Raw genomic sequence first — 23681 nt, 5'->3', positions numbered from 1 at the left:
TTAAGAAAAACAGTATAAAAGGAAATACTTAAGGCTAAAGTGGCTGTTGCCTGGTACTAAATATTGCGTGTATATTGGCCTCCATCTGGTGGAAGGAGGGAAATGTCTGGGGGAGAGAGGAGTGCTGTGTGTGGGAAAGGAGAGAAATTTCCAGTTTCTGATTATTAAACTGCCTTACTTAGAGCTCTCTGAGCAAATATTGGCAAGTGGCCCAGAGTCCCAACTTGTGGTTCTTTGAGCTTTGCTAAAGGACTTTAAGGGAAGTCCTGATCTGTTGTTGTTAAATGGAAACTATGTAAATCGTTTGTAACAGAAAGAATGACAAAGGAAAAATCCTTTCTCCTTACGACGACATTCTCCTTCCTATTTTTTCCCTGATAAGTTATTTCATTTACTTGTCTATAGAATATAATGTAGACACTTCTGCTTTTCTTCATAATGCTTTCCTAAAAGCCATGTCTTCAAATAAATCATTGAAAGTAATTCCTACTTTCTATCAGGAACAAGGTTACCCTTGGACTTCGCGTTTCTCATAGAGAATTCAGCATAAACAAAGTATGATGTGACTAACACCGTAATAGTACTAACTTACCTTTGTCTGGCATTTTACAATTTTCTAAGGCACTTTCATATACATAAATTAACTTGATTCTCATGACAACTCAGAGAAGTAGATATTATTATCCCTATTTTAAAAATGGAGAAAATGGGATACAGGAAGATGAATCAGCCTACTCAGGATCGTTTAGTTGCTGGATGATAGAGAGGTCCATCTTACAGCCATTTTAGTAGGACCAGAGGCACTTCCTGTCTCCCCACAATCAACAGAAAATAGCTACTGTGTAAATCAGCACACCTCCATCATCTTAAGTTAATGTCAGTTTTCTTGTCAAATTCACACCTGTATTTCTTTATAATCTCAAGGCCAATAAATCTCATCTACGCCATTCATTCGTATTCTTATTAGCTGACCTCAAAGAAAAAAATTTTTCTTTACTCATAACCAAACTATCCTATGCTTCTTTTCCCCCAACTTTTTTCCACCGCTGACCTCTTTTAAACTTCTTCCACTGTAAAAGCCACAGTTTGATTGTAAGCAATCTAATCTATACCAGCAATCTCCTCACAGAACCATGCCTTCACCTTCTTGCCTTCACTGAAACTTGGCTTTCCCCCAAGGACATCACTCCCCTTGAGCCTTGACAAACAAAAATTGCTTTTTCTCCCCACCTTCCAACATGCTGAGAGAGATTTGGAAGCAGCGTAGGCATTCTTCTAGCTTCTAACTACCAGTTCCAGGGGCTTCCATTCCTACCTGTATGCAACGCCTGATACAGGTAGGAGTCTCATGCTATAGCACGAAGCATAATCACTATCAATCACCCACTGGCTTCTAGGTCACTCCCCCAGATTCACAGAAAGCTTCAGCAACTGGCCCACAAATGCTGCCAAACTTCCAGTGTTATCTCAGACAACCTCAACTTCCGTGATTCGCCACTTCTCAAGCACCTGGATTCCAGTGCCCTTTGCCTCCATTCCTCTTTAACACAACTCATCCCCGCGGCAAAATTCTAACTTTACATTTACCCAGATGCTCTGAAAATCTGAACTGCAATGCCTCTTCACACCTCTGCAAGCACCTGTCCCAGCAACTTTCACACTCTCCTAACTTCTTAGTAATTTCTGTTCTTGACCTTTCTTCAGCTCTTTCAGTCGCCTTCCCATCTTCACTTCCTTCCCTACCCGGCATGGACCTGAGGCCCGTCAATTCCCTAGATTGCTTCTGGGCACCCACCATGCCCTCCCTCTATCTTTGCTATACTCCCAACTAACTTGCTCTCTCTTGTGGTTATCTAAGTGGTTAAAGGCATGGGCTGGGGAGTCAGACTCCCTCAATTTGAAGCATGTTTCTACCATTTAGTAGTGATTCCGCCTTGGACAAGTCACTGATTTTTCAGTGCTTCCATTTCCTCAAATGGGAAATAATAGTAGTACGTATCTCATGACCATCACAAGTTATGATGATGATTAATTGAGATAATATATGTAAAGTGCTTAGAATAGTACCTAGCACATAAGCGCTCAATAAATGTTTACTGTTATTACAAGTGAACTGCTTGATGCTGCTTCTAAAAAAAAAATCACTTAACTGAAGTGTAGGGCCTGAGAACCTCTGATGTCATCATGTTAACTATTTGTCCCCCTCATCAGAAGTAGATAAGATTAATAGACTGACTAACGTCTATTATCCTTAAGGTAGGAACAGCAAGGATTTCGTGTGACCCCTTCCCAGAAGACAGACTAGAAGAAACAGGCAGAAGACATGAATAGACATCTCACAAAAGAGAAAACATGAATGGCTAAGAAACATATTAAAAGATGCTCATCTTCATAGTAGTCAGGAAAATGCAAATTAGACTCACTGTTAAAAGTAATCTTACAAATATACAATTCATAAATGTACAAAGTTCTATATACAAGCATGTTCACTAAAAATTGTTGGTAATAGCCAAAAAAGTCCGTTAATGAAGAACTGTTTAAACAATGACAGATCCTTGCAATGAAGAATGAGGTAAGTCTCCATATACTGATGTTGTTCTGATGCTACATATACAAAATACTTTTCACAGTATATGGTTGAATTAAAAAGGCAAAGTGAAGATTAGTATGTATAGTATGCTTCTGTTTATATGAAGGAGACATAAATAATACAAGCATAGGCATGCTCTAGAAGGAAACACAAAGAACTTTTGTGGTTGTTACCTCTGGGAATCTCCTGTACTGTTTGAAAACTTTACCATGAACATGTATTAGTTTTATAAGTAAAAAAGGAAATAAAACCTCAGTTAAAAATATCTAAAGAGCTAATGGGAGCCTTTGCAATATGTCTGAAAGTCATTTTCATAACTAAATAAGTCGCTGTCTTAGAAGATGAACTTTCTTTTGCAACTCTCACATCATTAGTTGGTTCCTCCATTTGAAGGAGGAATTCTTTCACTATTTTGTTTATCTAACGCTTAGTAGTGCTTACTGTATCCTGGGCACGATTTTAAATGCTCTAATCATCATACAGTCATGGGGTTGTTATTACAGTAGGCCCCCGTTATCCGCGGTTTCCCTTTCCGAAGTTTCAGTTACCCTCGGTCAGCCTGGGTTGGAAAATATTAAATAGAAAATTCCAGAAATAAATAAATTTTAAATTGTGAGCCCTTCTGAGTAGCTTGATGAAATCTTGTGCTGTCTCATCCCCCAGGGCATGAATCATCCCTTTGTCCAGCGGATCTAAACTGTATACACTATTAGTCACTCAGTAGCCATCTCAGTTATCGGATCAACTGTCGTGTTGTCGCAGTGCTTGTGTTCAAGTAACCTTTATTTTACTTAATAATGTCCCCAAAGCGCAAGAGTAGTGATACTGGCAATTCAGATATGCCAAAGAGAAGCTGTAAAGTGCTTCCTTTAAGTGAAAAGATGAAAGTTCTCGACAATAAGAAGAAAATCATCTGCTGAGGTTGCTAAGATCTATGGTAACTTTCACTACAGCAAATTGCTATAATTGATTTGTTTTATTGTTGTTGTTGCTAATCTCTTACCTGTGTCTAATTTATAAGTTAAACTTTATCATGGGTATGTATATATAGGAAAAAACATAGTATATATAAGTTTCAGTACTATCCGTGGTTTCCGGCATCCACTGGGGGTCTTGGAAGATATCCCCTGCAGATAAGGGGGAGCACTTTATTATTCCCACGTAGTAGATCAGGAAAATGAGGCACACAGAGGTTAAATTACTTAACCAAGGTCACATAGCTAGTAAGCTCTAGAGTTGAGATTCAAACCCAGAATGTCTGGCTCCAGGGACTCCATGCCTTCTCCACTATGCGTTGCTGCCTTTTGAAGTCTCTAGAAGCTTTGATTCTACCTGGGTGATCTGATTATATGACCTGCTGGAAGGGACACATGCCATATACCCCCAACTCTCCCTGGGACACCCCAGGTCAAACCTATCCACTTATCTGACCCTTTGGAGGATCTAATAGGGAAACAAGATGCTGCAGAAGAACAAGCCTAGTCCTTGCTGGGTATGGAGTAGGGCCTTTTAACAGCTCTCAAGGTCGACACAATACCTCAACATAGCATATCTGTAGAAATAGTCTTATTGTTAATTGGAGTCTTCAAGGATGAAAGGGCTGATCTCAGTCAGCTGTTAGGTAAAATGTGGCTGATCCATCCGCCAGTGGAGCTTGGGGTTAAGCCAAGAAGGACAGCTGTGGGGATTCAAGGCTGAACCGATTGGCTGAATTCCAATGTTTTCAAAGTACCTCAAGGTAAGGAGGATTTTCTAGCTGCAGAGACATGAGAAGACATGCCTTATCTCCCAAGTTTGTTGAACGTGAATACATTTCTTGTTTAGCATTTTCCTCAAGGGTTACGTTAAGCTAGATCAGGGTTACTTTTTGTAACCCTAGCAGTGGAGTGGTTGTTCAAATGATGAGTCCTTGTGGATGGGTAAATAGGACACTAAGATTATCTAATGCTCTCTTCCCTTTTTTATTTTTTGAGGAAGATTGGCCCTGAGCTAACATCTGTGGCTGATCTTCCTCTTTTTCTTTTTTCTTCTCAAAGCCCCAGTACACAGTTATATAGCCTAGTTGTAGGTCCTTCTAGTTCTTCCGTGTGGGACACCACCTCAGCATGGCTTAATGACCAGTGAGTAGGTCCGTGCCTAGGATCCAAACCCGTGAACCCCTGGCCGCCAAAGCAGAACGCGGGAACTTAACCGCTACGCCAACGGGCTGGCCCATAGTGCTCTCTTCTCTTATTATGCCTTTGATCGCTCTTCATTTTAATGGGTTAATACTGAAAACTTTCTCCACATGCAGGCGGGTTCTCTGGGTGTGCACGTGGTGAGTGGGCACCCAAGCTGACAAGCTTAGTAAGGAAGATTGGTCACTGAATAGAACTGTTTGAGGCCTTCTTTGTGGTTCATTATCTTTTGATGATTCTGAAACTTGATGCACAATTCTGTGTAAGGAATAAATTGTTTTTCTTTCCTGTGGTTCATCATGCACTGTGGCTGGGTGCCTGGTGAGGGATATGGCATCATACAGGGCTGCCATGTGCAGTAGAATGTCCAGTATAGGAACAAAACACATGCCAATGGCCAAGGCAGGAAATCTTTTTTGAGACGAGGCCCGGGCCCTGGGAGAGGTTTTCACTACCTTTGGTTAGAGATAGAGATCAGTAACCCTAAGAGATCCAAGTTTCAGTGTGGAACTCAGCCCTCTGGTCACTTTATTAGCTGACTACCTAAACAGTGAGACACACGCTATTACTTTAGGTGGTGCCAAGCAGTGTGATGATCTATAATAGCAGAGACAAATCTAAGTACTTAGAACTAAAGGTTCTCTTCTGGCAATGGAGTAACAGTCTGAGCTGTGCCAAATCTTGATCTAGAGCTACGCTATTCAATATGGCAGCCACTGGCCACATGTGGCTAAAATGTAAATGAGTTAAAATTAATAATTCAGCTCCTCAATCACATTTCAAGTGTTCAAAACTAGTACAGTTTTTATTGGTATGGTTTATTTATATGGTAGCTAGTGGCTACCATAAAGGACAGTGCAAATTTAGGGAACATTTCCATCATCAAAGAATGTTCTATTGAGCAGCCCTGATATAGAAGATAAACAATAAGTCCCCAAAGAGATTCTGTCAAGAAACACTATTTTGGGGGCCGGCCTAGCGGTGCAAGCGGTTGGGTGCGCACGCTCTGCTGCGGCGGCCCGGGGTTCGCCGGTTCGGATCCCGGGCACGCACCGACGTACTGCTTGTCGAGCCATGCTGTGGCAGCGTCCCGTATAAAGTAGAGGAAGATGGGCACGGATGTTAGCTCAGGGCCAATCTTCCTCAGCAAAAAGAGGAGGACTGGCATCAGATGTTAGCTCAGGGCTAATCTTCCTCACACACAAAAAAAACACTATTTTGATGGCTTGATGGATCATAACAGGAAGGCCCTGTCTAGCTTTTATTCTGAATCACTAGAGATTTGAAATAGCAGGGAAGGCAGTAAGACTTTTGATTTTAGTGTGAATCGTAAAGCCTAATTTTCTCATTAAGATACCTTCTGTTACGGGATCACTATGGATAATGGTCATAGGCAAGGAAGTGGGGGCAGAGGATGTGATGCTCTGAGGTTAGGGCTTCACCTAAATGAGGAGTTTGTGACCTGATTGAGCAGAAGGAAGTGGTCAAAGGCACTTCTGATAGTCACACAAGGCGCAAGTATGGCTGACCTTTAGTTTCTGGAACTTCCTTCAGCTTCTGACCACCTTATCTTGCTTCATCTGATTATACTGATAAAAACAGGTTAAGCGTCCTAAAAAGAACGTGAATCTTAGCTTCCCTTTCTGGTTTAAGAGATTCTCAATGCCTCCCTCAAAAGGAAATTTATTAGTCCTGGTCCACATGCCTCTAAAATTTTAAAAGGAATTAAGGACACGGAAATGAAGGGCAATGATACTTCTCACACTAGTTCAGGATGTCCCTGGTGGCTGTAGTATGGAGATGTATCTAAGTCATTTTCAACAGAATCTGCTGAGATATTGGTTGCCCCCTCCCACCCAAGTCCTTTGATATGGACTCATGAACTGAGGAATTGAGGAGCAATGAAGACTGCTGGGGTCTTCATCTTTAAGGACTAGGAGACAGGATGCCAAAGAAAACTGATCAGAGGGAAACGTGTCCCTCATGGAAATTAGCAAGTAGGTCAAGAGAGATGTTCTAAAAGGAGGAGGTCACTATACAAATAACAGCTAGAAGGATTAAGGACAGAGAAACAGGTAGATAGAGCCAAGAGTTGTCTCCAGTAACTATAACAGGAGCAGTTTTCATGAACTGATGAGAGGATAGGAAGGTGGCTACAAAGAATGAAGACGGAATTTCCAGAGCGGCAATAGAAACATGAGCACTGGACATGTCTAAGTATTTCATCATACTCTCACACAAGTAAAAACTCTAGCATCCAATAAATATTTAATGACTCCTCAAAAAGAAAATCACACTGAATGCATAAATTCCTTTATTGAAAATATTGGGCTAGCACTGCATTACATATACTTAATATCCATAAATGAAGGGCCACACATTTCTGATTGGACAATACTGTTGTAAATACAGAACACAGCATCTGGATATGCTCTCACAAGTATAATAGCATGGACTAAACTAGGTGAGAGTAAACTATATGCAAATGACCATTCTGTTTGTTAATAGCATATGGTTGCAAATGGCATAAATGGTAAACGTGATCATTATGAGACAATCCTGATATCTCACACCAACACATTATTTAACAAGCAGATTAAGGTTAAGCTGCCAGTATGTTGTTAATCAAGAGTTCTCAGTAGGAGAACTGGGTGAAAGCAGACCCAGGCTACAGATTTAAGATTTTATAGCATCCATTTAAACTTGCACGGAATGTGAGTGGAATAAAATAACTGTTGATCTGACAGGAGGCCACTTGGCAATTTGTTTGTTCTCTTTTATAAATAGTCTAAAGTAAGAGAATAAGGGAAATATTCTGCCAGCTTAAGGCTAACATTCTAAGAACTGTTTTGTTTTTTTAAATGCAGGTATGTAAATATTACTTGTTATTAATTTTTCGTTTCAAAGATCACTGGTGATGTAATTTATGACAGATCACTTCTCAGCTTTGGCTATTATTTGAAAATTTTTTCCATTAGCAGTCTTTGGCTTTCATAAAAGTCTGGCAATCAATAATATTGGTTAAATTTTAACAAGGCTTTATTATTTTTAATAAAATTGTGTTTTATGATGTGAAAATGAATTGATGTTAAAAAATAGGTTTTACTTTTCATTTCAATTTTGGTATGAATGCATTTCTTTGCATTGCTTTTTCTCAAGTAAGAGTCTAGAAACTAAGACGATTGGGCTAATTTGACATTTTTCATTTGATATAAAATATGCAGAAATTAAAACACTCGGTCTCTTTTAAAACAGAGGCCTGTTCGCTAATGTAAAAACTTGGGGAAAATTATGTAAAACACACTACGAAAATAAAGTTTTTGTTATTAATACACATGATTTTATAGGAAGCATTTTCTTTTCAAAAGCAGGGACTGTTGTAAGCCTACGTTCATAAAGGAATCCACTTCTGTAACTATCAACTATGACTGTGAGAAATGGCTTATTCTTCTTTACACAGTTATGTTCAGAGTAAGTAACTGAAAATGTACCTTTTTAATAACTAAATGGAAAGCTGGCCAACAATAGTCAAACCAACGAACATTGGTAATGAGTTTTTAAAAATTGAGAATTATGCATATATATACGCTGCTTAAGACCTATCACCCTAAACAATCAGGGCAAAAAAAATTCAATATAAAACTATATAAATCAAATGGATTTGTTGCTAAAACAGCACAAAATGTATACATTTCTTTACTTCAAGATTTGACACATTAAAAGAAAAAAACTGCCAACACATTTCAGACAATATACTAGAAATAATAAATAAAACAGTTTTTAAAAAACATCATATATTCCCTTTAAGTGCTGTGCACTTGCAATTTTTCTAAATGAGACTAACCTTTTCCATGGCAAACAAGAGTCTGCTGTACATTTTGGTAATGAAAATTATGTTGATAAATACACAAGGCATGTATGTATTTCCACAGTATCTTTTTTTTTCACAGTTACCAAAAATAAAAATTGCATTCAACTCATACATCTATAAACACTCTTGATTCCTCGCTGTATGGATTTGAAGGAAGAGGGAGTATAAAGTCTTTCACCAATCTGGACTCCAAATTTCTTTCTTCGTTGTCTGCCCTCCACATCTATCTTCCAGAATCTGTGATGCGATCATGCTCTGAGATGATGGCAGAAAGAAAGCATTATGGTGGGTGAGGCAGTCTGTGCTGGGGCTTTGTCTTCTAGCCAGCTTTAGGAGGGCTGATCAAACCCGGTCTTTTTAATGCTATATTTTAAGGCAGTCTGAATGTCACTCGAATGTCCATACTTCGAGGTCCTGAACTATGAAGTCTTCCTTTTTGGAAAGAATATCATTATTGAAAGTGCTGCAGGAGTTGCTTCGTCCGTGGTATAAATCAGCATCGAGCCACAAACCAAATCGTCCCCTGATAAGGTGAAAAAATCAAAATGGTGAAAACATTTCAATCTTGTTTGGCACATTTTCTATCCTCCCTCGCCCCATCTTCTTTCCTTTGCGCTACAGACAGACAAAACTCTAAACTGCTTGTTGAAAAAGGTTACATTTCCTTTATTTCATTTAAATGACCCATCTTTCCTAAAAGACAAGTGGTAGTAGTCCCTCATTTAGACACATCTATAAATCATTTTATCTTTGATTCTTGGTGTCATGTATCAGGCCACTGTCCTAATTAATCTAAGCACATGGACTAGCTAAAATCACCTGACACCAAGGTTTCAGTTACCTAGGTCAAAACAGACCCGCTCAGGTCAGGTGGTAAATTAATAACAACAAAAACCTTACCCTCCACCACCAAGTTCCAAAGATGTGATGTCTCCATTGATGAAGTATGAGTTTTCTCCACTCCACTTAAACACCTGAGGGTAGAAACACAGGACAGAGAACAGACATTTTAATCTGGAGAATCAGCAAAGAGGGAGTATTAGGACAGTACCTCTGTGTGGAAGGGAATTAATTACCCATTGGCTGAGGAAGCTCCTGACTGCCAGACCTTTCCCACACCAGGAAGAGATCTCCAAAGGGGTTATGAAGTCAGAAGGATCTCAGGCACATGTTGACTCTGACTTGCAACCCCTCCCTGGATCCCAGACTGTGCAGAAGGGCAGTTCCCCAGGCCCAGGGAGGGACTCTGAGCAGGGGGTGCGCTACAGTCATGCAGTGCTGACTTCATGAAGTAGTCATGAAGGCTACAGCAAAAGCCAACAAGGTTTACAGGATAGCTGCTACTCCAACGATGGCCCCGCCTCCAACCCCACCCACATCCCTACCTGTGACATTGGGAAGCTGGGTATTTCTCCCATCTAGGTACCTTGAAATTAGGGCTAAACGTGTAGAGAAAAGTTTCGCCTGTGCCATAATAGTGGTCACTGAACTTGAAAGGATGAGTTGCATATGCTCCAAAAATCTGCCAAAAGAAAACAGAAACGTTATCTACTTTCAAAGAAAGGCTTTCTGAAATATTTTAACACAATCCTGGTCTGAGATCTCATTATACCTCTTTCAGCAAAGATCATTACCAAATTGGAGCTCTTAAATAAAAAAGACCACCAACGAATGGATAAATAAAATGTCCCAGCTCTAATTGGAACCCAAATGGCTCAGAGAACTTATTTGTCAAAGACCAACAATTTTTCCAATTTTAGAAGACTTCTAAAGTCCACTATGGAGACAAATTTCCTTTAGTGAATACAGATGACATATTTGGAATATTAAACAAGATGCATCTTGCACACAGAAATGAGTGGTTGAGATAACAGTCATGTCTCTTAGGAGTTTTATAAGTGGAATTGTGACCAGACGTTTCCCCAGAGAAAATAAATTTCTCTTTTTTGATTTGTAAAAAATGAGTTCTCAATATGTTTATTAAAACCATATCCTTAACATAACTGATCCAATATAGTCATGTGCCACATAATGACATTTCTGTCCACGATGGGCTGCATATACAATGGTGGTCCCATAAGATTAGTACCATATAGCCTAGGTGTGTAGTAGGCTATACCATCTAGGTTTGTGTAAACACACTCTACGATGTTCGCACAACAATGAAATCACCTAACAAAGCATTTCTCAGAACGTATCCCTGTTGTTAAGCAACGCATGACTATATACCTTAGTTTGAAAGCGCTTTTAAGAAAAAGATAATTTCATAATACTATGGGCTTTAAAGGTGATTTATATGTATTTGAATCAATGGCTTTCCTATTTTTTGCTTGTTGGGGGTTGGAAGGAGTAGTGTTTTCAGAATACGCATGCCCACTGCCTCAGCTTCCTACCCTGAAGCTCAGATCCTGATCGGTACTGGCAGTGGTGAGGGTTGGCAAGAGTGAGTATGCATATTTTGAAAATGTCCCTAGGTGATTCTGATATACCTTCTACTCCAAATCCCACTTGAGAAACATTGCTTTAAATGGAGGTTATCTGAAAAATGTCTTATAACTTTTCAAAATTATTTTAATTGGATTATAATCATTGTGGAATCTCTTCTTCACCAATGACACTCAGTTACTGACTCCTTGAAATACAAAAAATTAGGTGGAGTACAAGTCTAAAACTCTTTCTAACCAATATTCTTAATACTTTCTGCTACTAAACCTTACCAAACAAAATCCTACCAAACAAAACAAAATAAAAATATCAAAAATCCATTTCCCTTCTTCTGATGATCTTTCAGTAAAAGAACTAAAATACAACTGAGGGGCTGGCCCCATGGCTTAGTGGTTAAGTGCGTGCGCTCCGCTACTGGCGGCCTGGGTTCGGATCCTGGGCACGCACCGATGCACCGCTTCTCTGGCCATGCTGAAGCGGCATCCCACATACAGCAACTAGAAGGATGTGCAACTATGACATACAACTATCTACTGGGGCTTTGGGGAGAAAAAGGGAAAAAAAAAAAAGGAGGAGGATTGGCAATAGATGTTAGCTCAGAGCCAGTCTTCCTCAGCAAAAAGAGGAGGATTGGCATGGATGTTAGCTCAGGGCTGATCTTCCTCACAAAAAAAATTAAAACAAAAAAAAATACAAGTGAGATGGGCATCTAGTTTTAAAAGCATGTGCTAAAATATGACAAGAGGAATGGTCATAAGTGGAAGAAAGTGGGTCCCTTTCTGATCAAAGAACAGGAAAAGCCACCCTTGCTCTCTCACTCTCCAAAGGATTCCAATTATATTCTTTCTTAGCCAAAATTTTCTTAGCAATCATAGAAATCTGTTTAAGGACTGGGGATTGAATGATACTAACGAATTACTGTTAATTTTGTTAGGTATATAGCATTTAGTTACGTAAGAAGATGTCTATTTTCTTTTTTTTCTATTAACTTATTTAGAAAGAAATTGTATAATATTGTGTATAATGATACTGTTGGGTCTATACCATATAAAAATTTAAAATACTTGGCAATATAACAAAGGAATCCATGGGAATAAATGAAGACAACCAGAAGTGGTTAAAGGAAGATTAATATAACAACATCTATAAATGTATATTTGCTCTCCTTTCTTCTCTTAGCTTCTTTAGTAGATAAAAAATCATAGAAAGTAGTAATCATAATTTACTATTGGGTTTATAATACATGTCAATGTAATACATATAACAAAATTGTCATACAAATAATAAAAAGTGGAATGATGTAACAGAGTAATATAGCAGTAACATTTCTATACCTCACTGGAATTAAGTTAGTATATTAGTATAAATCAGACTCTATTAATTGTCTGATGCTTGCTCAATTATTTTCCGTAATACCTTGTGGTATAAATTACTCCACAGTCTGATTCAATTAGATTTGGGTCCCTTTTCAGAGGGAGTTTTTGGCCAGTCTGAGTTTATCCGGACTCCAGGAAGGTTCTTAGCTGTTGCTTTCCCTGGTTCTCTCTGGAACTATCGTTTAGCTTGTTGCCTTCCTGGAGCTACCAGCCTCCTCTTAATTGTTTACCACCAAAATTGTCATTGTTCTCTGGAGCACCCTTTGGCTTGAACTTCCCCCAACTCCTCTAAATACAGTCAGCTCCTGTGGGGAGAGCTTCAGAGCTCTACTATCTTTTGGTCTGTCTCTTCCCATGGAGCTAGGAGCTCAGGGCTCTGCTCTGGAGCCGGGGGCTGGACAGTGGCCTACTTGTCTCAGATGAACAATCTTGTTTTATGAGCAGAGTGCTGGGCAGGGTAGCCGCTGGTCTTGGCTCGCCTCACCTGGCAGGGAACTGCTTCCCTGAGAGCTGGGGCAACGGCAGCAGAGACCCTTGTATTCTCAGCCTGCCATGCCTAAGGTCGAGTATCTGCCCCACGAGGAGGGGCTGGTGGAGGAAGAGAGCCTCCACCTCTAGGCCACACTTGCCTGAAGTTAGCCTCCGAAAGACAGATCTCAGGCAGGGAATAAGAAGTACTGGGACCTGCCCCTAGAGAGGGTATATCATAGCCCTTGCCTGGGAGCTGGGGGGACGAGCCCCATCTTCTTGTCCTCACATGCCCAGAGTGGAGCTTCTGTCAGTCTGAACTGGAGTGGGGGGAGGGAGCAGGTTGTCCCTCACGTGCCACAGAATCTCACTGTTATTACGGAGATTTATTCGATTTTTCTTAAATAAATGTTTCTTCACTTGCTGTATGCCCTTCAGACAATTTCCAGAGACTTTATGTGATTGTGGTTTTTATAATTTCCACCAGTTAGGGCTATTTCACTGGGGATTGACACTATAGTGCTCCTCATTGCTGCCATTATGCCTATATAATATTTTTATATTAGAATTTTATATAATTCATTTCCAGATAAATTTATAGGTTTGTTCTATCATGTTCTCAAACATAGCGAAGCCACATTCATGCCTCGGGGATAGATGGAGTGGGGGAAAGCAGAGTTAGTATCCAGGTGTCTTCAAACAACACAAGTGCCTGCAGAGTACCAGATTCAGTAAGACCACACCTCCTGACAAACAGTACCTTCAGGTGTGGGCCTCCTTAAACATCTGCCGACGGGAAGCTGGGGGAGGCTGTGCTTCGTCAATACCTGCTCTGTGCAGCCAACACATTCCCCACCAGGTTTGAGATCCTTTGGGAAATTAGCAGGAGAACTAATCTATACTTATGGTGAGGGTTTGGGTGTGTGGTCTAAAAGCATCTAGCCATATCTCATCTAAAACATAGCCTCCACCTTCTCAAACACTACACTAAATCCCTAAGTCATTCTATTTTAAATCTTTATTATTATTTTAATTTTTAACTTGACTCTACCCACTATTCAGCTTGGATCACTATTAAATAAAATGTTACCAATCAGGAGATAATAATAGCAACAATGATAATAGCTAAACTACTCCCCAGAACTCTTAATCTACAGTTATACTGCAAAAAAGTCATAGGAAAGATCTTGGGTGAGAAAGACAATGCTTGCAGTACCCTCATTTCTCTGCTAATTTTCCACAAGACAAATTATGACAGCAGAGATCTATTTCCCCTGAAATGATCTCAATTATGTGGCTTTGCACCCCAATGTATAATAGTGTCCCACACTTAACAAGTACTCATTATACATTTGCTGAACGGATGAATAAATGAATGGCTGTTGAGTAAAACCTGCTGCAATGCCAGAAAGAGAAAAGAACGGCATCATCTTAAAAACATAAAGGAATTTCTTCTTGACATTACATAGACCAAACTGAAATGAATAAAGAGCAGACCTGAAGGATGCCTTCCTTTTGTGAAGCAGGAGCCTGGGTGGGTAGCATATGAGAGAAACCTGGCCAGATTCCACCTCACACTCCAAGCTGACTGAGGGAAGGAGTACTAGTGTAGGGTAGATGGGGGTAATATCTAGACTTCACCAGTGCCTCCAAGACAAAGTGCAACACAGCAAAACTGCATTGAGCAAGGGCACAGAGCCCTCCCCCATTGTCTCATAACAACTGGGCCCTTCAGGTACCACACACCACGGCCTTGACCAGCTCTCCATCTCAGCAGCCAAGCAGGCGAGGTTTGTGGGCACTACTTCAGCTACCTGGCAAAAGTTCTGGTTTGGCAATGGAACTTCTGTCTGCAATTATCTCCAAATCCAAACTTGAGAATTTTCCCCAACTTCTCCAGCTTTAGGTTGTAGAATCATTATAGCTTCCATACTGTATACTGAGCACAGGAAAAAAATTCTTTAGAATGTGACTGTATTTGGAGATATGCTCCATTTTCTTTTTTAGAGATGCCTTGTGAAGTACATAGGGGCAAAATGACATAATAATTGGGATTTAGTTCAAAATACTTCAGCAAAGAAGAAACAAAGAAAAGAAAGACAGATGAAGCCTATGTGGCAAAATCCTGCTAACTACGGAGTCTGGGCGATGGGAGCTCATTGTACCAGTCTCTCTACTGTTGTGCAGGTTTGAAAATCTTCATTAGAAAATGTTTTCGAGTCTCGAGTCAAGATGGCGGCATGGGCAGACTCGGAACTCACCTCCTCCCGTGGACACAGCCAATTTACAACTACTCGTGGAAAAATTACCCCTGAGACAGAACTGAAAACTGGATAAGAGGAACTCCTGCAACAACGGACAAATCTAACTGAGGTGGAAGAGGCAGAAACTCCCTTCTGGAGAGAAAAATGCAGCCCTCACAAGCCGCCAGCGTCACGGCCGCCGGGAGCAGCTCACAGGTACGCAGCCTCCCTGGAGGCGCGGGGTCCTGAGCCGGGGAGCGCCCCCGCTGTGGGCATTTTGTGGACCCAGCACAATCGAGACGAGTGGCATAATATCTGACTGTGCCTGCTACTAAAACACTGGGGAGCACCCCCAGAAAAGCTGGTTCACAAAGAAACAACAACCGGCTCTTAAAGGGCCCACGCACAAACTCACCCGTTTCAGAAAGCATCCTAAAATCACCAGAAAGAAAGGTGCACAGTGCTGTGGTGAAAAGAGACTCACCTAAGAGGCCCTGAGTGCATCTCGGTTTGGGGTGAGACCTCCCCAGGGACTGGGACATCGGCGGCGGCCAATGTTGTGGCCTGGTGTGGATGTGCTGACGCAGACGACATTGGAGTTCTCCCTGGGGCCTGCTAGCCCAGGTCTGCCTCACCCCCTAGAGCACCGATTTAATCCAGGTCAGCCAGGGCAGACAGCCCACCCTAGAGACGGGCCCCACCCAACAATAAGCCCTCAGGCAACTTGTGGGCCTGCATAGATTGGTGACTGGATTCTCTGCAGCCTGGCAACTGAGCCGACTTGAGCGGGGCAGGGTGTGCACAAGGAGCGGGTGGAGAGTGTGGGGTGGTGGCAGAGTGTGTGGGGCTCCCACGGTGGAGAAACTGGGTCCGCTTGGGGAGGTTGGGGCACGCACATGGGGCAGGACTGTGTTGACTGTGTGTGGACCTGTGGGCGGCAGGGCTTGTCAGCTGCAGAAGACTTCTGCTTCTCAAAGACCTACATAGGGGGTTTGCCCCACCTTCCAAAGCCTGAAACAATTGGGTGCTCCTGTGCCTGAGGCCAGCCCCACCCAGCTGCAATCCTCAGAGAGCTGACAAGAGACCTAATAGGCTAGAGGCTTACAGCAATTGTAAGGCCCTGAGCCTAACAACCTGCCACGCTGGGGGCTTACTCACTTAAAAGAAATACTGCAACACAAATGTGGTATTAGAACTTGCAGCCAACTGTACTGGGGCTCCCCACACCTGATAAAGAGACTGAAGGGCCCACAACAACTACAAGCAGCTGAGCATTACAACAGCTGGCCAGGAGCATAACTCGGCCTCCCTGGGTGCCTACAGGGAGAGCAAACAGGCCACAACAGAAGGACACAAGTAGCCCACATAGGGGTCACCCCTGGAACATTGAGAACTGAGGGAAGCACACTGGAAGCCTCCTAAGGCATCACTTACATAAGGTCACCTATCCAAGAGCAGGAGACGTAGCTGACCTACCTAATACATAGACACAAGCACAGGGAAAGAGGCAAAATGAGGAGGTAAAAGAATACATTCCAAGTAAGGGAACAGGACAAAACCCCAGAAAAGGAACTAAGTGAAACAGAAATGAGCAACCTACCTGACAGAGAGTTCAAACTAAGAGTGTTAAGGATGCTCACTGATCTGGGGAGAAGAATAGATGAACTCAGTGAGAATGTCAACAAAGAAATGGAAGATATAAAAAAGAACCAATCAGAAATGAAGAATACAATACTGGAAATGAAAAATTCATTAGAGGGACTCAAAAGCAGAGTAGAGGATATAGAAGAACGGATCTGTGAGCTGGACAAAAGACTAGAAGAAATTACCCAAGGTGAACAGGTAAAAGAGAAAAGAATTAAAAAGAGTGAGGAGAGTCTAAGGGACCTCTGGGACAACATCAAGCGCACTAACATCTGTGTTATAGGTGTCCCGGAAGGAGTAGAGCGAGACAAGGGGGCAGAGAATCTATTTCAAGAAATAATAGATGAAAACTTCCCTAACCTAAGGAAGGAAACAGACATCCAGGTACAGGAAGCACAGAGAGCCCCAAACAAGATAAACCCAAAGAGGCCCACACCAAGACACACCATAATTAAAATGTCCAGAATTAAAGAGAGAATCCTAAAAGCCGCAAGAGAATGTCAAGTTACATACAGAGGAAACCCCATAAGGCTATCAGCTGACTTCTCAGCAGAAACCTTACAGGCTAGAAGAGAATGGCACGATATACTTAAAGTGCTAAAAGGAAAAAACTTACAGCCAAGAATACTCTACCCAGCAAGGTTATCATTCAAAATGGAAGGAGAGATCAAAATTTTCCCAGACAAGCAAAAATTAAAGGAGTTTGTCACCAAGAAACCAGTGCTACAAGAAATGTTAAAGGGGCTGATCTAAGGGGAAAAGAGAAGACCACAAATAGGAAAAATTATCTATTTCCATGATAAGAACGTAATGGATACAAATGCACAAAAAAGAGGTTAGATATGATATCAAAAACATAAAAGGAGGGAGGAGGGTCAGCTTTCAGACAGAGGTCAAACTAAAGTGACCATCAATTCTGTATAGAATAAGAAAGGAACAGAGAAGGACTACAAAAACACTGAGGAAAAAAAAAAGTTTAAAAATGGCAGTAAGTACATACTTATCAATAGCTACTTTAAATGTCAATGGACTAAATGCTCCAATTAAAAGGCATAGGGTGGCTGACTGGATAAAAAAACAAGACCCATATATATGCTGCATACAAGAGACACACTTTAGATCTAAAGACACTCACAAACTGAAAGTGAAGGGATGGAAAAAGATACTCCACGCAAATGGCAATGAAAAGAAAGCTGGGGTAGCAGTACTCATATCAGACAAAATAGACTTTAAAACAAAAACTGTAAAAAGAGACAAAGAAGGGCATTACATAATGATCAAGGGAACAATCCAACAAGAGGATATAACACTTGTAAATATCTATGCACCCAATGTAGGTGCACCTAAATATATAAAGCAATTATTAACAGACATAAAAACAGAAATAGACAGTAACACAATAATAGTAGGGGACTTTAACACCCCACTTACACCAATGAATAGATCATCCAAACAGAAGATCAATAAGGAAACATTGGCCTTAAACGACACACTAGAACAGGAGGACCTAGTACACATATACAGAGCATTCCATCCAAAAACCGAAGAATACACGTTCTTTTCAAATGCACATGGAACATTCTCCAGGACTGATCACATATTAGGCCACAAAACAAGTCTCCATAAATTTAAGAAGATTGAAATAATACCAAGCATCTTTTCTGACCACAACGGTATGAAACTAGAAATCAACTATAGGAAGAAAATCAGAAAAGCCACAAATACGTGGAGATTAAACAAAATGCTACTGAACAACGACTGGGTCAATGAAGAAATCAAAGAAGAAATCAAAAAATACCTGGAGACAAATGAAAATGAAAATACGACATGCCAGAATTTATGGGATACAGCAAAAGTGGTTCTAAGAGGGAAGTTTATAGCAATACAGGCCTATCTCAACAAACAAGAAAAATCTCAAATAAACAATCTAACAACGCACCTAAAGGAACTGGAAAAAGAAGAACAAACAAAGCCCAAAATCAGTAGAAGAAGGGAAATAATAAAAATCAGAGCAGAAATAAATGAAATAGAGACCAAAAAAACAATAGAAAAAAATAATAAAACCAAGAGCTGGTTCTTTGAAAAGATCAACAAAATTGACAAACCTTTAGCTAGATGCACCAAGAAAAAAAGAGAGAAGGCACAAATAAGTAAAATCAGAAACGAAAGAGGAGAGGTTACAACAGACACCTCAGAAATACAAAAGATTATAAGAGAATACTATGAAAAGCTATATGCCAACCAATTCGACAATCTGGAAGAAATGGATAAGTTCTTAGAATCATACAACCTTCCAAAACTGGATCAAGAAGAAGTAGAGAATTTGAATAGACCAATCACCAGTAAGGAGATCGAAACAGTAATCACAAACCTCCCCAAAAATAAAAGTCCAGGACCAGACGGCTTCCCTGGTGAATTCTACCACACATTCTCAAAGAAGACTTAATACCTGTCCTTCTCAAACTCTTCCAAAAAATTGAGGAGGGGGGGACGCTCCCTAACTCATTCTACGAAGCTGACATTACCCTGATACCAAAACCAGACAAGGACAACACAAAAAAAGAAAATTACAGGCCAATATCACTGATGAACATCGATGCAAAAATCCTCAACAAAATACTAGCAAATCGCATACAACAATACGTTAAAAAGATTATACACCATGATCAAGTGGGATTTATTCCAGGTATGCAGGGATGGTTTAACATTCGCAAATCAATCAACATAATACACCACATTAATAAAATGAAGAATAAAAATCACATGATCGTCTCAATAGATGCAGAGAAAGCATTTGACAAAATACAGCATCCATTTATGATAAAAACTCTGAATAAAATGGGTATAGAAGGAAAGTACCTCAACATAATAAAGACCATATACGACAAACCCACAGCTAATATCATCCTCAATGGTGAAAAACTGAAAGCTATCCCTCTAAGAACAGGAACCAGACAAGGATGCCCACTGTCACCACTCCTATTCAACATAGTACTGGAAGTCATAGCCAGAGCAATCAGGCAAGAGAAAGAAATAAAAGGGATCCAAATTGGAAAGGAAGAAGTGAAACTGTCACTATTTGCAGATGACATGATTTTATATATAGAAAACCCTAAAGAATCCACCAGAAAACTTTTAGAAGTAATAAACGAATATGGTAAAGTTGCAGGATACAAAATCAACACACAAAAATCAGTTGCATTTCTGTACACTAACAACGAAGTAGCAGAAAGAGAAATTAAGAATACCATCCCATTTACAATTGCAACAAAAAGAGTAAAATACCTAGGAATAAACTTAACCAAAGAGGTGAAAGATCTGTACACCGAAAACCATAAAACATTTCTGAAAGAAATTGAGGAAGACACAAAGAAATGGAAAGATATTCCATGCTCTTGGATTGGAAGAATTAACATAGTTAAGATGTCCATACTTCCTAAAACCATCTATAGATTCAATGCAATCCCTATCAAAGTTCCAACAACATTTTTCACAGAAATAGAGCAAAGAATCCTAAAATGTATATGGAACAACAAAAGACCCCGAATAGCTAAAGGAATCCTGAGAAAAAAGAACAAAGCTGGAGGTATTACACTCCCTGATTTCAAAATATACTACAAAGCCATAGTAACCAAAACAACATGGTACTGGCACAAAAACAGACACACAGATCAATGGAATAGAATCGAAAGCCCAGAAATAAACCCACACATCTATGGACAGCTAGTCTTTGACAAAGGAGCCAAGAACATACAATGGAGAAAAGAAAGTCTCTTCAACAAATGGTGTTGGGAAAACTGGATAGCCACATGCAAAAAAATGAAAGTAGACCCTTACCTTACACCATACACAAAAATTAACTCCAAATGGATTAAAGACTTGAATGTAAGACCTGAAACTGTGAAACTTCTAGAAGAAAACATAGGCAGTACGCTCTTTGACATCGGTCTTAGCAACATCTTTTCAAACACCATGTCTGACCGGGTAAGAGAAACAATAGAAAAAATAAACAAATGGGACTACATCAAACTAAAAAGCTTCTGCACAGCAAAGGAAACCATCAACAAAACGAAAAGACAACAACAATTGGGAGAAGATATTTGCAAACCATACATCTGATAAGGGCTTAATCTCCAAAATATATAAAGAACTCATGCATCTCAACAACAAAAAAGCTAACAACCCAATTAAAAAATGGGCAAAAGACCTGAACAGACATTTCTCCAAAGAAGATATACAGATGGCCAACAGACACATGAAAAAATGTTCAAAATCACTATCAGGGAAATGCAAATCAAAACTACAATGAGATATCACCTCACGCCCATCAGAATGGCTATAATTAACAAGACAGGAAACAACATGTGTTGGAGAGGATGTGGAGAGAAGGGAACTCTCATACACTGCTGGTGGGAGTGCAAACTGGTGCAGCCACTATGGAAAACAGTATGGAGATTCTTCAAAAAATCAAGGATAGAACTACCATATGATCCAGCTATTCCACTGTTGGGTATTTATCCAAAGAACTTGAAAATTTGTAAAGGTACATGCACCCCTGTGTTCATTGCAGCGTTATTCACAATAGCCAAGACTTGGAAGCAACCTAAGTGCCCATCAAGGGATGAATGGATAAAGAAGATGTGGTATATATACACAATGGAATACTCCCAGCCATAAGAAACGATGAAATCCAGCCATTTGTGACAACATGGATGGACATTGAGGGTATAATGCAAAGTGAAATAAGTCAGAGGGAGAAGGTCAAATACCATATGATTTCCTTCATTAAGTAGTAGATAATAATAACAATAAACAAACACATAGGGACAGAGATTGGATTGGTGGTTACCAGAGGGGGCGGGAGGAGGGTGAAAGGGTTAATTCGGTACATGTGTGTGGTGATGGGTTGTAATTAGTATTTTGGTGGTGAACATGATGTAGTCTATGCAGAAATAGAAACATAATGATGTACACCTGAAATTTTTACAATGTTATAAACCAATGTTACTACAATAAACAAAAATTAAAACAAAAAAAAAGGTAAAAAAAAAAAAAAAAAGAAAATGTTTTCTATGAGAGGAACAAGCCTCACCTGATTATCCATATCTTTGATGACCAATAGGACAGGACTGTCTAGCGACGCTGATTTCCGATAGAGAGTTTTCAAGCTGGTCCCATGCTCTAATGTGCTGTATGCGAGTCTCCATGGATACCCTTGTACCCTTGCTGGAAGGCGTCGGGCCAGCTGTAATTCCAAAGATGGAGATGTAAATATACAGTTCACCCACAAATCACTCATCAACTTGCAGCACAAAACAAGCACCTGTGGCTCAAACTCAAAATCACACTTACTTACATATTGCTCATCTTTACTCTGGCAAATATTTGCCACCATAAACCAATAAAAGAGAAAAATCATTGCTTGATAGTGTTCACTTTGGCAGAGGTGCTGCCAGAGCATGCTTCCCCACTCAGGGGCCTGATTGTGGGGTCACTATGCCACTATCCATTTGAAGATACCGCATCTAGCTTGATAAAGAGGTATAAATTAGACACACGCTCTCCTTTTTACACTTCAGCCTGGCTTTCGCCCAAGAGTTCGTGTTTCTCCCATTGTTCTTTCTAAACCCTCACAGGCTCAGAGCTGCTACTGACAACTACAGAGGTAAGAAGAAGAAAACACAGGCGTTTTGTGCTTGTAGTCAGATGTAGTCCATCCTCATTCCACCTGTATCTTTCACCTACACTAATATTTAGCTTCAACTTGACTGCCATAAATACAATAATGCATATCTCTTCAAAAAAACCAACAAAGGAGGCTATGAAGTGCTGAAGTCTTCAGAAAGTTTAACGTCAGTTCTAGTAACAGCATGAACCCCGTCTCTGTAATTGCTTGGTCAAATCTCTTGGCTTTCCTGGGCCTTCACAGACTCATTTGTAAATTGAGGAAGTTGAACTTAATGATTCTTTAAGGTCTCTGAAATTCAGATTTCTGAATCTGACTGATGGGGGAAGTGCAAGAGATTCCTTACTAAAGTTCAAATGCAAACACATTATAGTATTTCATAATATAGAAGTAACAGATTTTCAGAAAATATAACGTACGCAAAGAAAATTACAGAAAAAGGAAAATTCTTCCTAGCCGTAGGTAGTTTTCATAAAGCAAGTAAAGTGTATTTGCTACATGACTTTTATTAACTCGATAAATTACAGTCATTGGACCTCTGCAATAATCACTAGGATAAATCTGGATCCTTTTTAAGTGTATTAAGGACTATGGTCGGACACTTTACAAATTGTTTCGAAGACAAGAAATGGCTTTTCATTCAAGTTTGGGAGATGATGCGGTGTCTGGCGAACTCCTCGCACTCCCAAGAAGCCAACAGGGAACGTTAACCTTTCGGAAGCGGAGAAAGGGACACTGGCCTTGGTTAGGCGCCGGTGTTCTTCCTTTAAAACCTGGCTCGTCCTTCAACCCGAGCAAGAAGAGCAAATGCAGTCAAGGAGGGGAAATGCTTTTTCAGGCCTGGAAGACCCCCACCCTAAGTCCTCGCTACGGCCCACCTGCTCGATGTGCATGTTCTCCAGGAGCGCGCTGTGGGGCTGCAGGACTGGCAGGGCCAGCTCATCGTCATCGTCGTAGTAGCTGCACGTGCTCCTCCTGCGCTTTGCCTCCTCAACGGTGATGATCTGACACGGAGAAGGCACATGAGCCAAGAAAAACGATGTACTTGCGTTTCCTCTGCCTGCAGAGAGCGACCCCAGGTACCCAATTGCCCATAACAGGTGGAGTTTTAGCAGCAGGACAGAAACTGAAATGGGACTTTGGGGAAACGGCTGATTTTTCAATTTCAGAAAAAATGCAGA

General features: G+C 40.5%; 1 protein-coding gene across 6 annotated transcripts in view; it reads right to left on the bottom strand.

The window, feature by feature from the left end:
• Nucleotides 1–7064: 7064 nt before the first annotated feature.
• The window catches only part of NCOA7 (nuclear receptor coactivator 7), a 150945-nt gene continuing 134328 nt past the window's right edge, over nt 7065–23681 (bottom strand). For all 6 annotated transcript variants that reach the window (XM_087444053.1, XM_087444055.1, XM_087444057.1 and 3 more), the window contains 5 exons: nt 23379–23504; nt 21907–22059; nt 10065–10160; nt 9539–9612; nt 7065–9161 (listed from right to left, as the gene is read on the bottom strand). In XM_087444053.1, coding sequence (XP_087300179.1) covers nt 9026–9161; nt 9539–9612; nt 10065–10160; nt 21907–22059; nt 23379–23504 — 585 coding nt within the window. In that variant the 3' untranslated portion in view covers nt 7065–9025. The remainder of the gene's footprint in view (nt 9162–9538; nt 9613–10064; nt 10161–21906; nt 22060–23378; nt 23505–23681) is intronic.

Source organism: Ceratotherium simum, chromosome 19 (assembly GCF_057802395.1).
Source record: "Ceratotherium simum simum isolate JZ-2026a chromosome 19, ASM5780239v1, whole genome shotgun sequence".
Classification (NCBI taxonomy): domain Eukaryota; kingdom Metazoa; phylum Chordata; class Mammalia; order Perissodactyla; family Rhinocerotidae; genus Ceratotherium; species Ceratotherium simum.
This window is presented reverse-complemented; position numbering and strand designations above follow the sequence as displayed.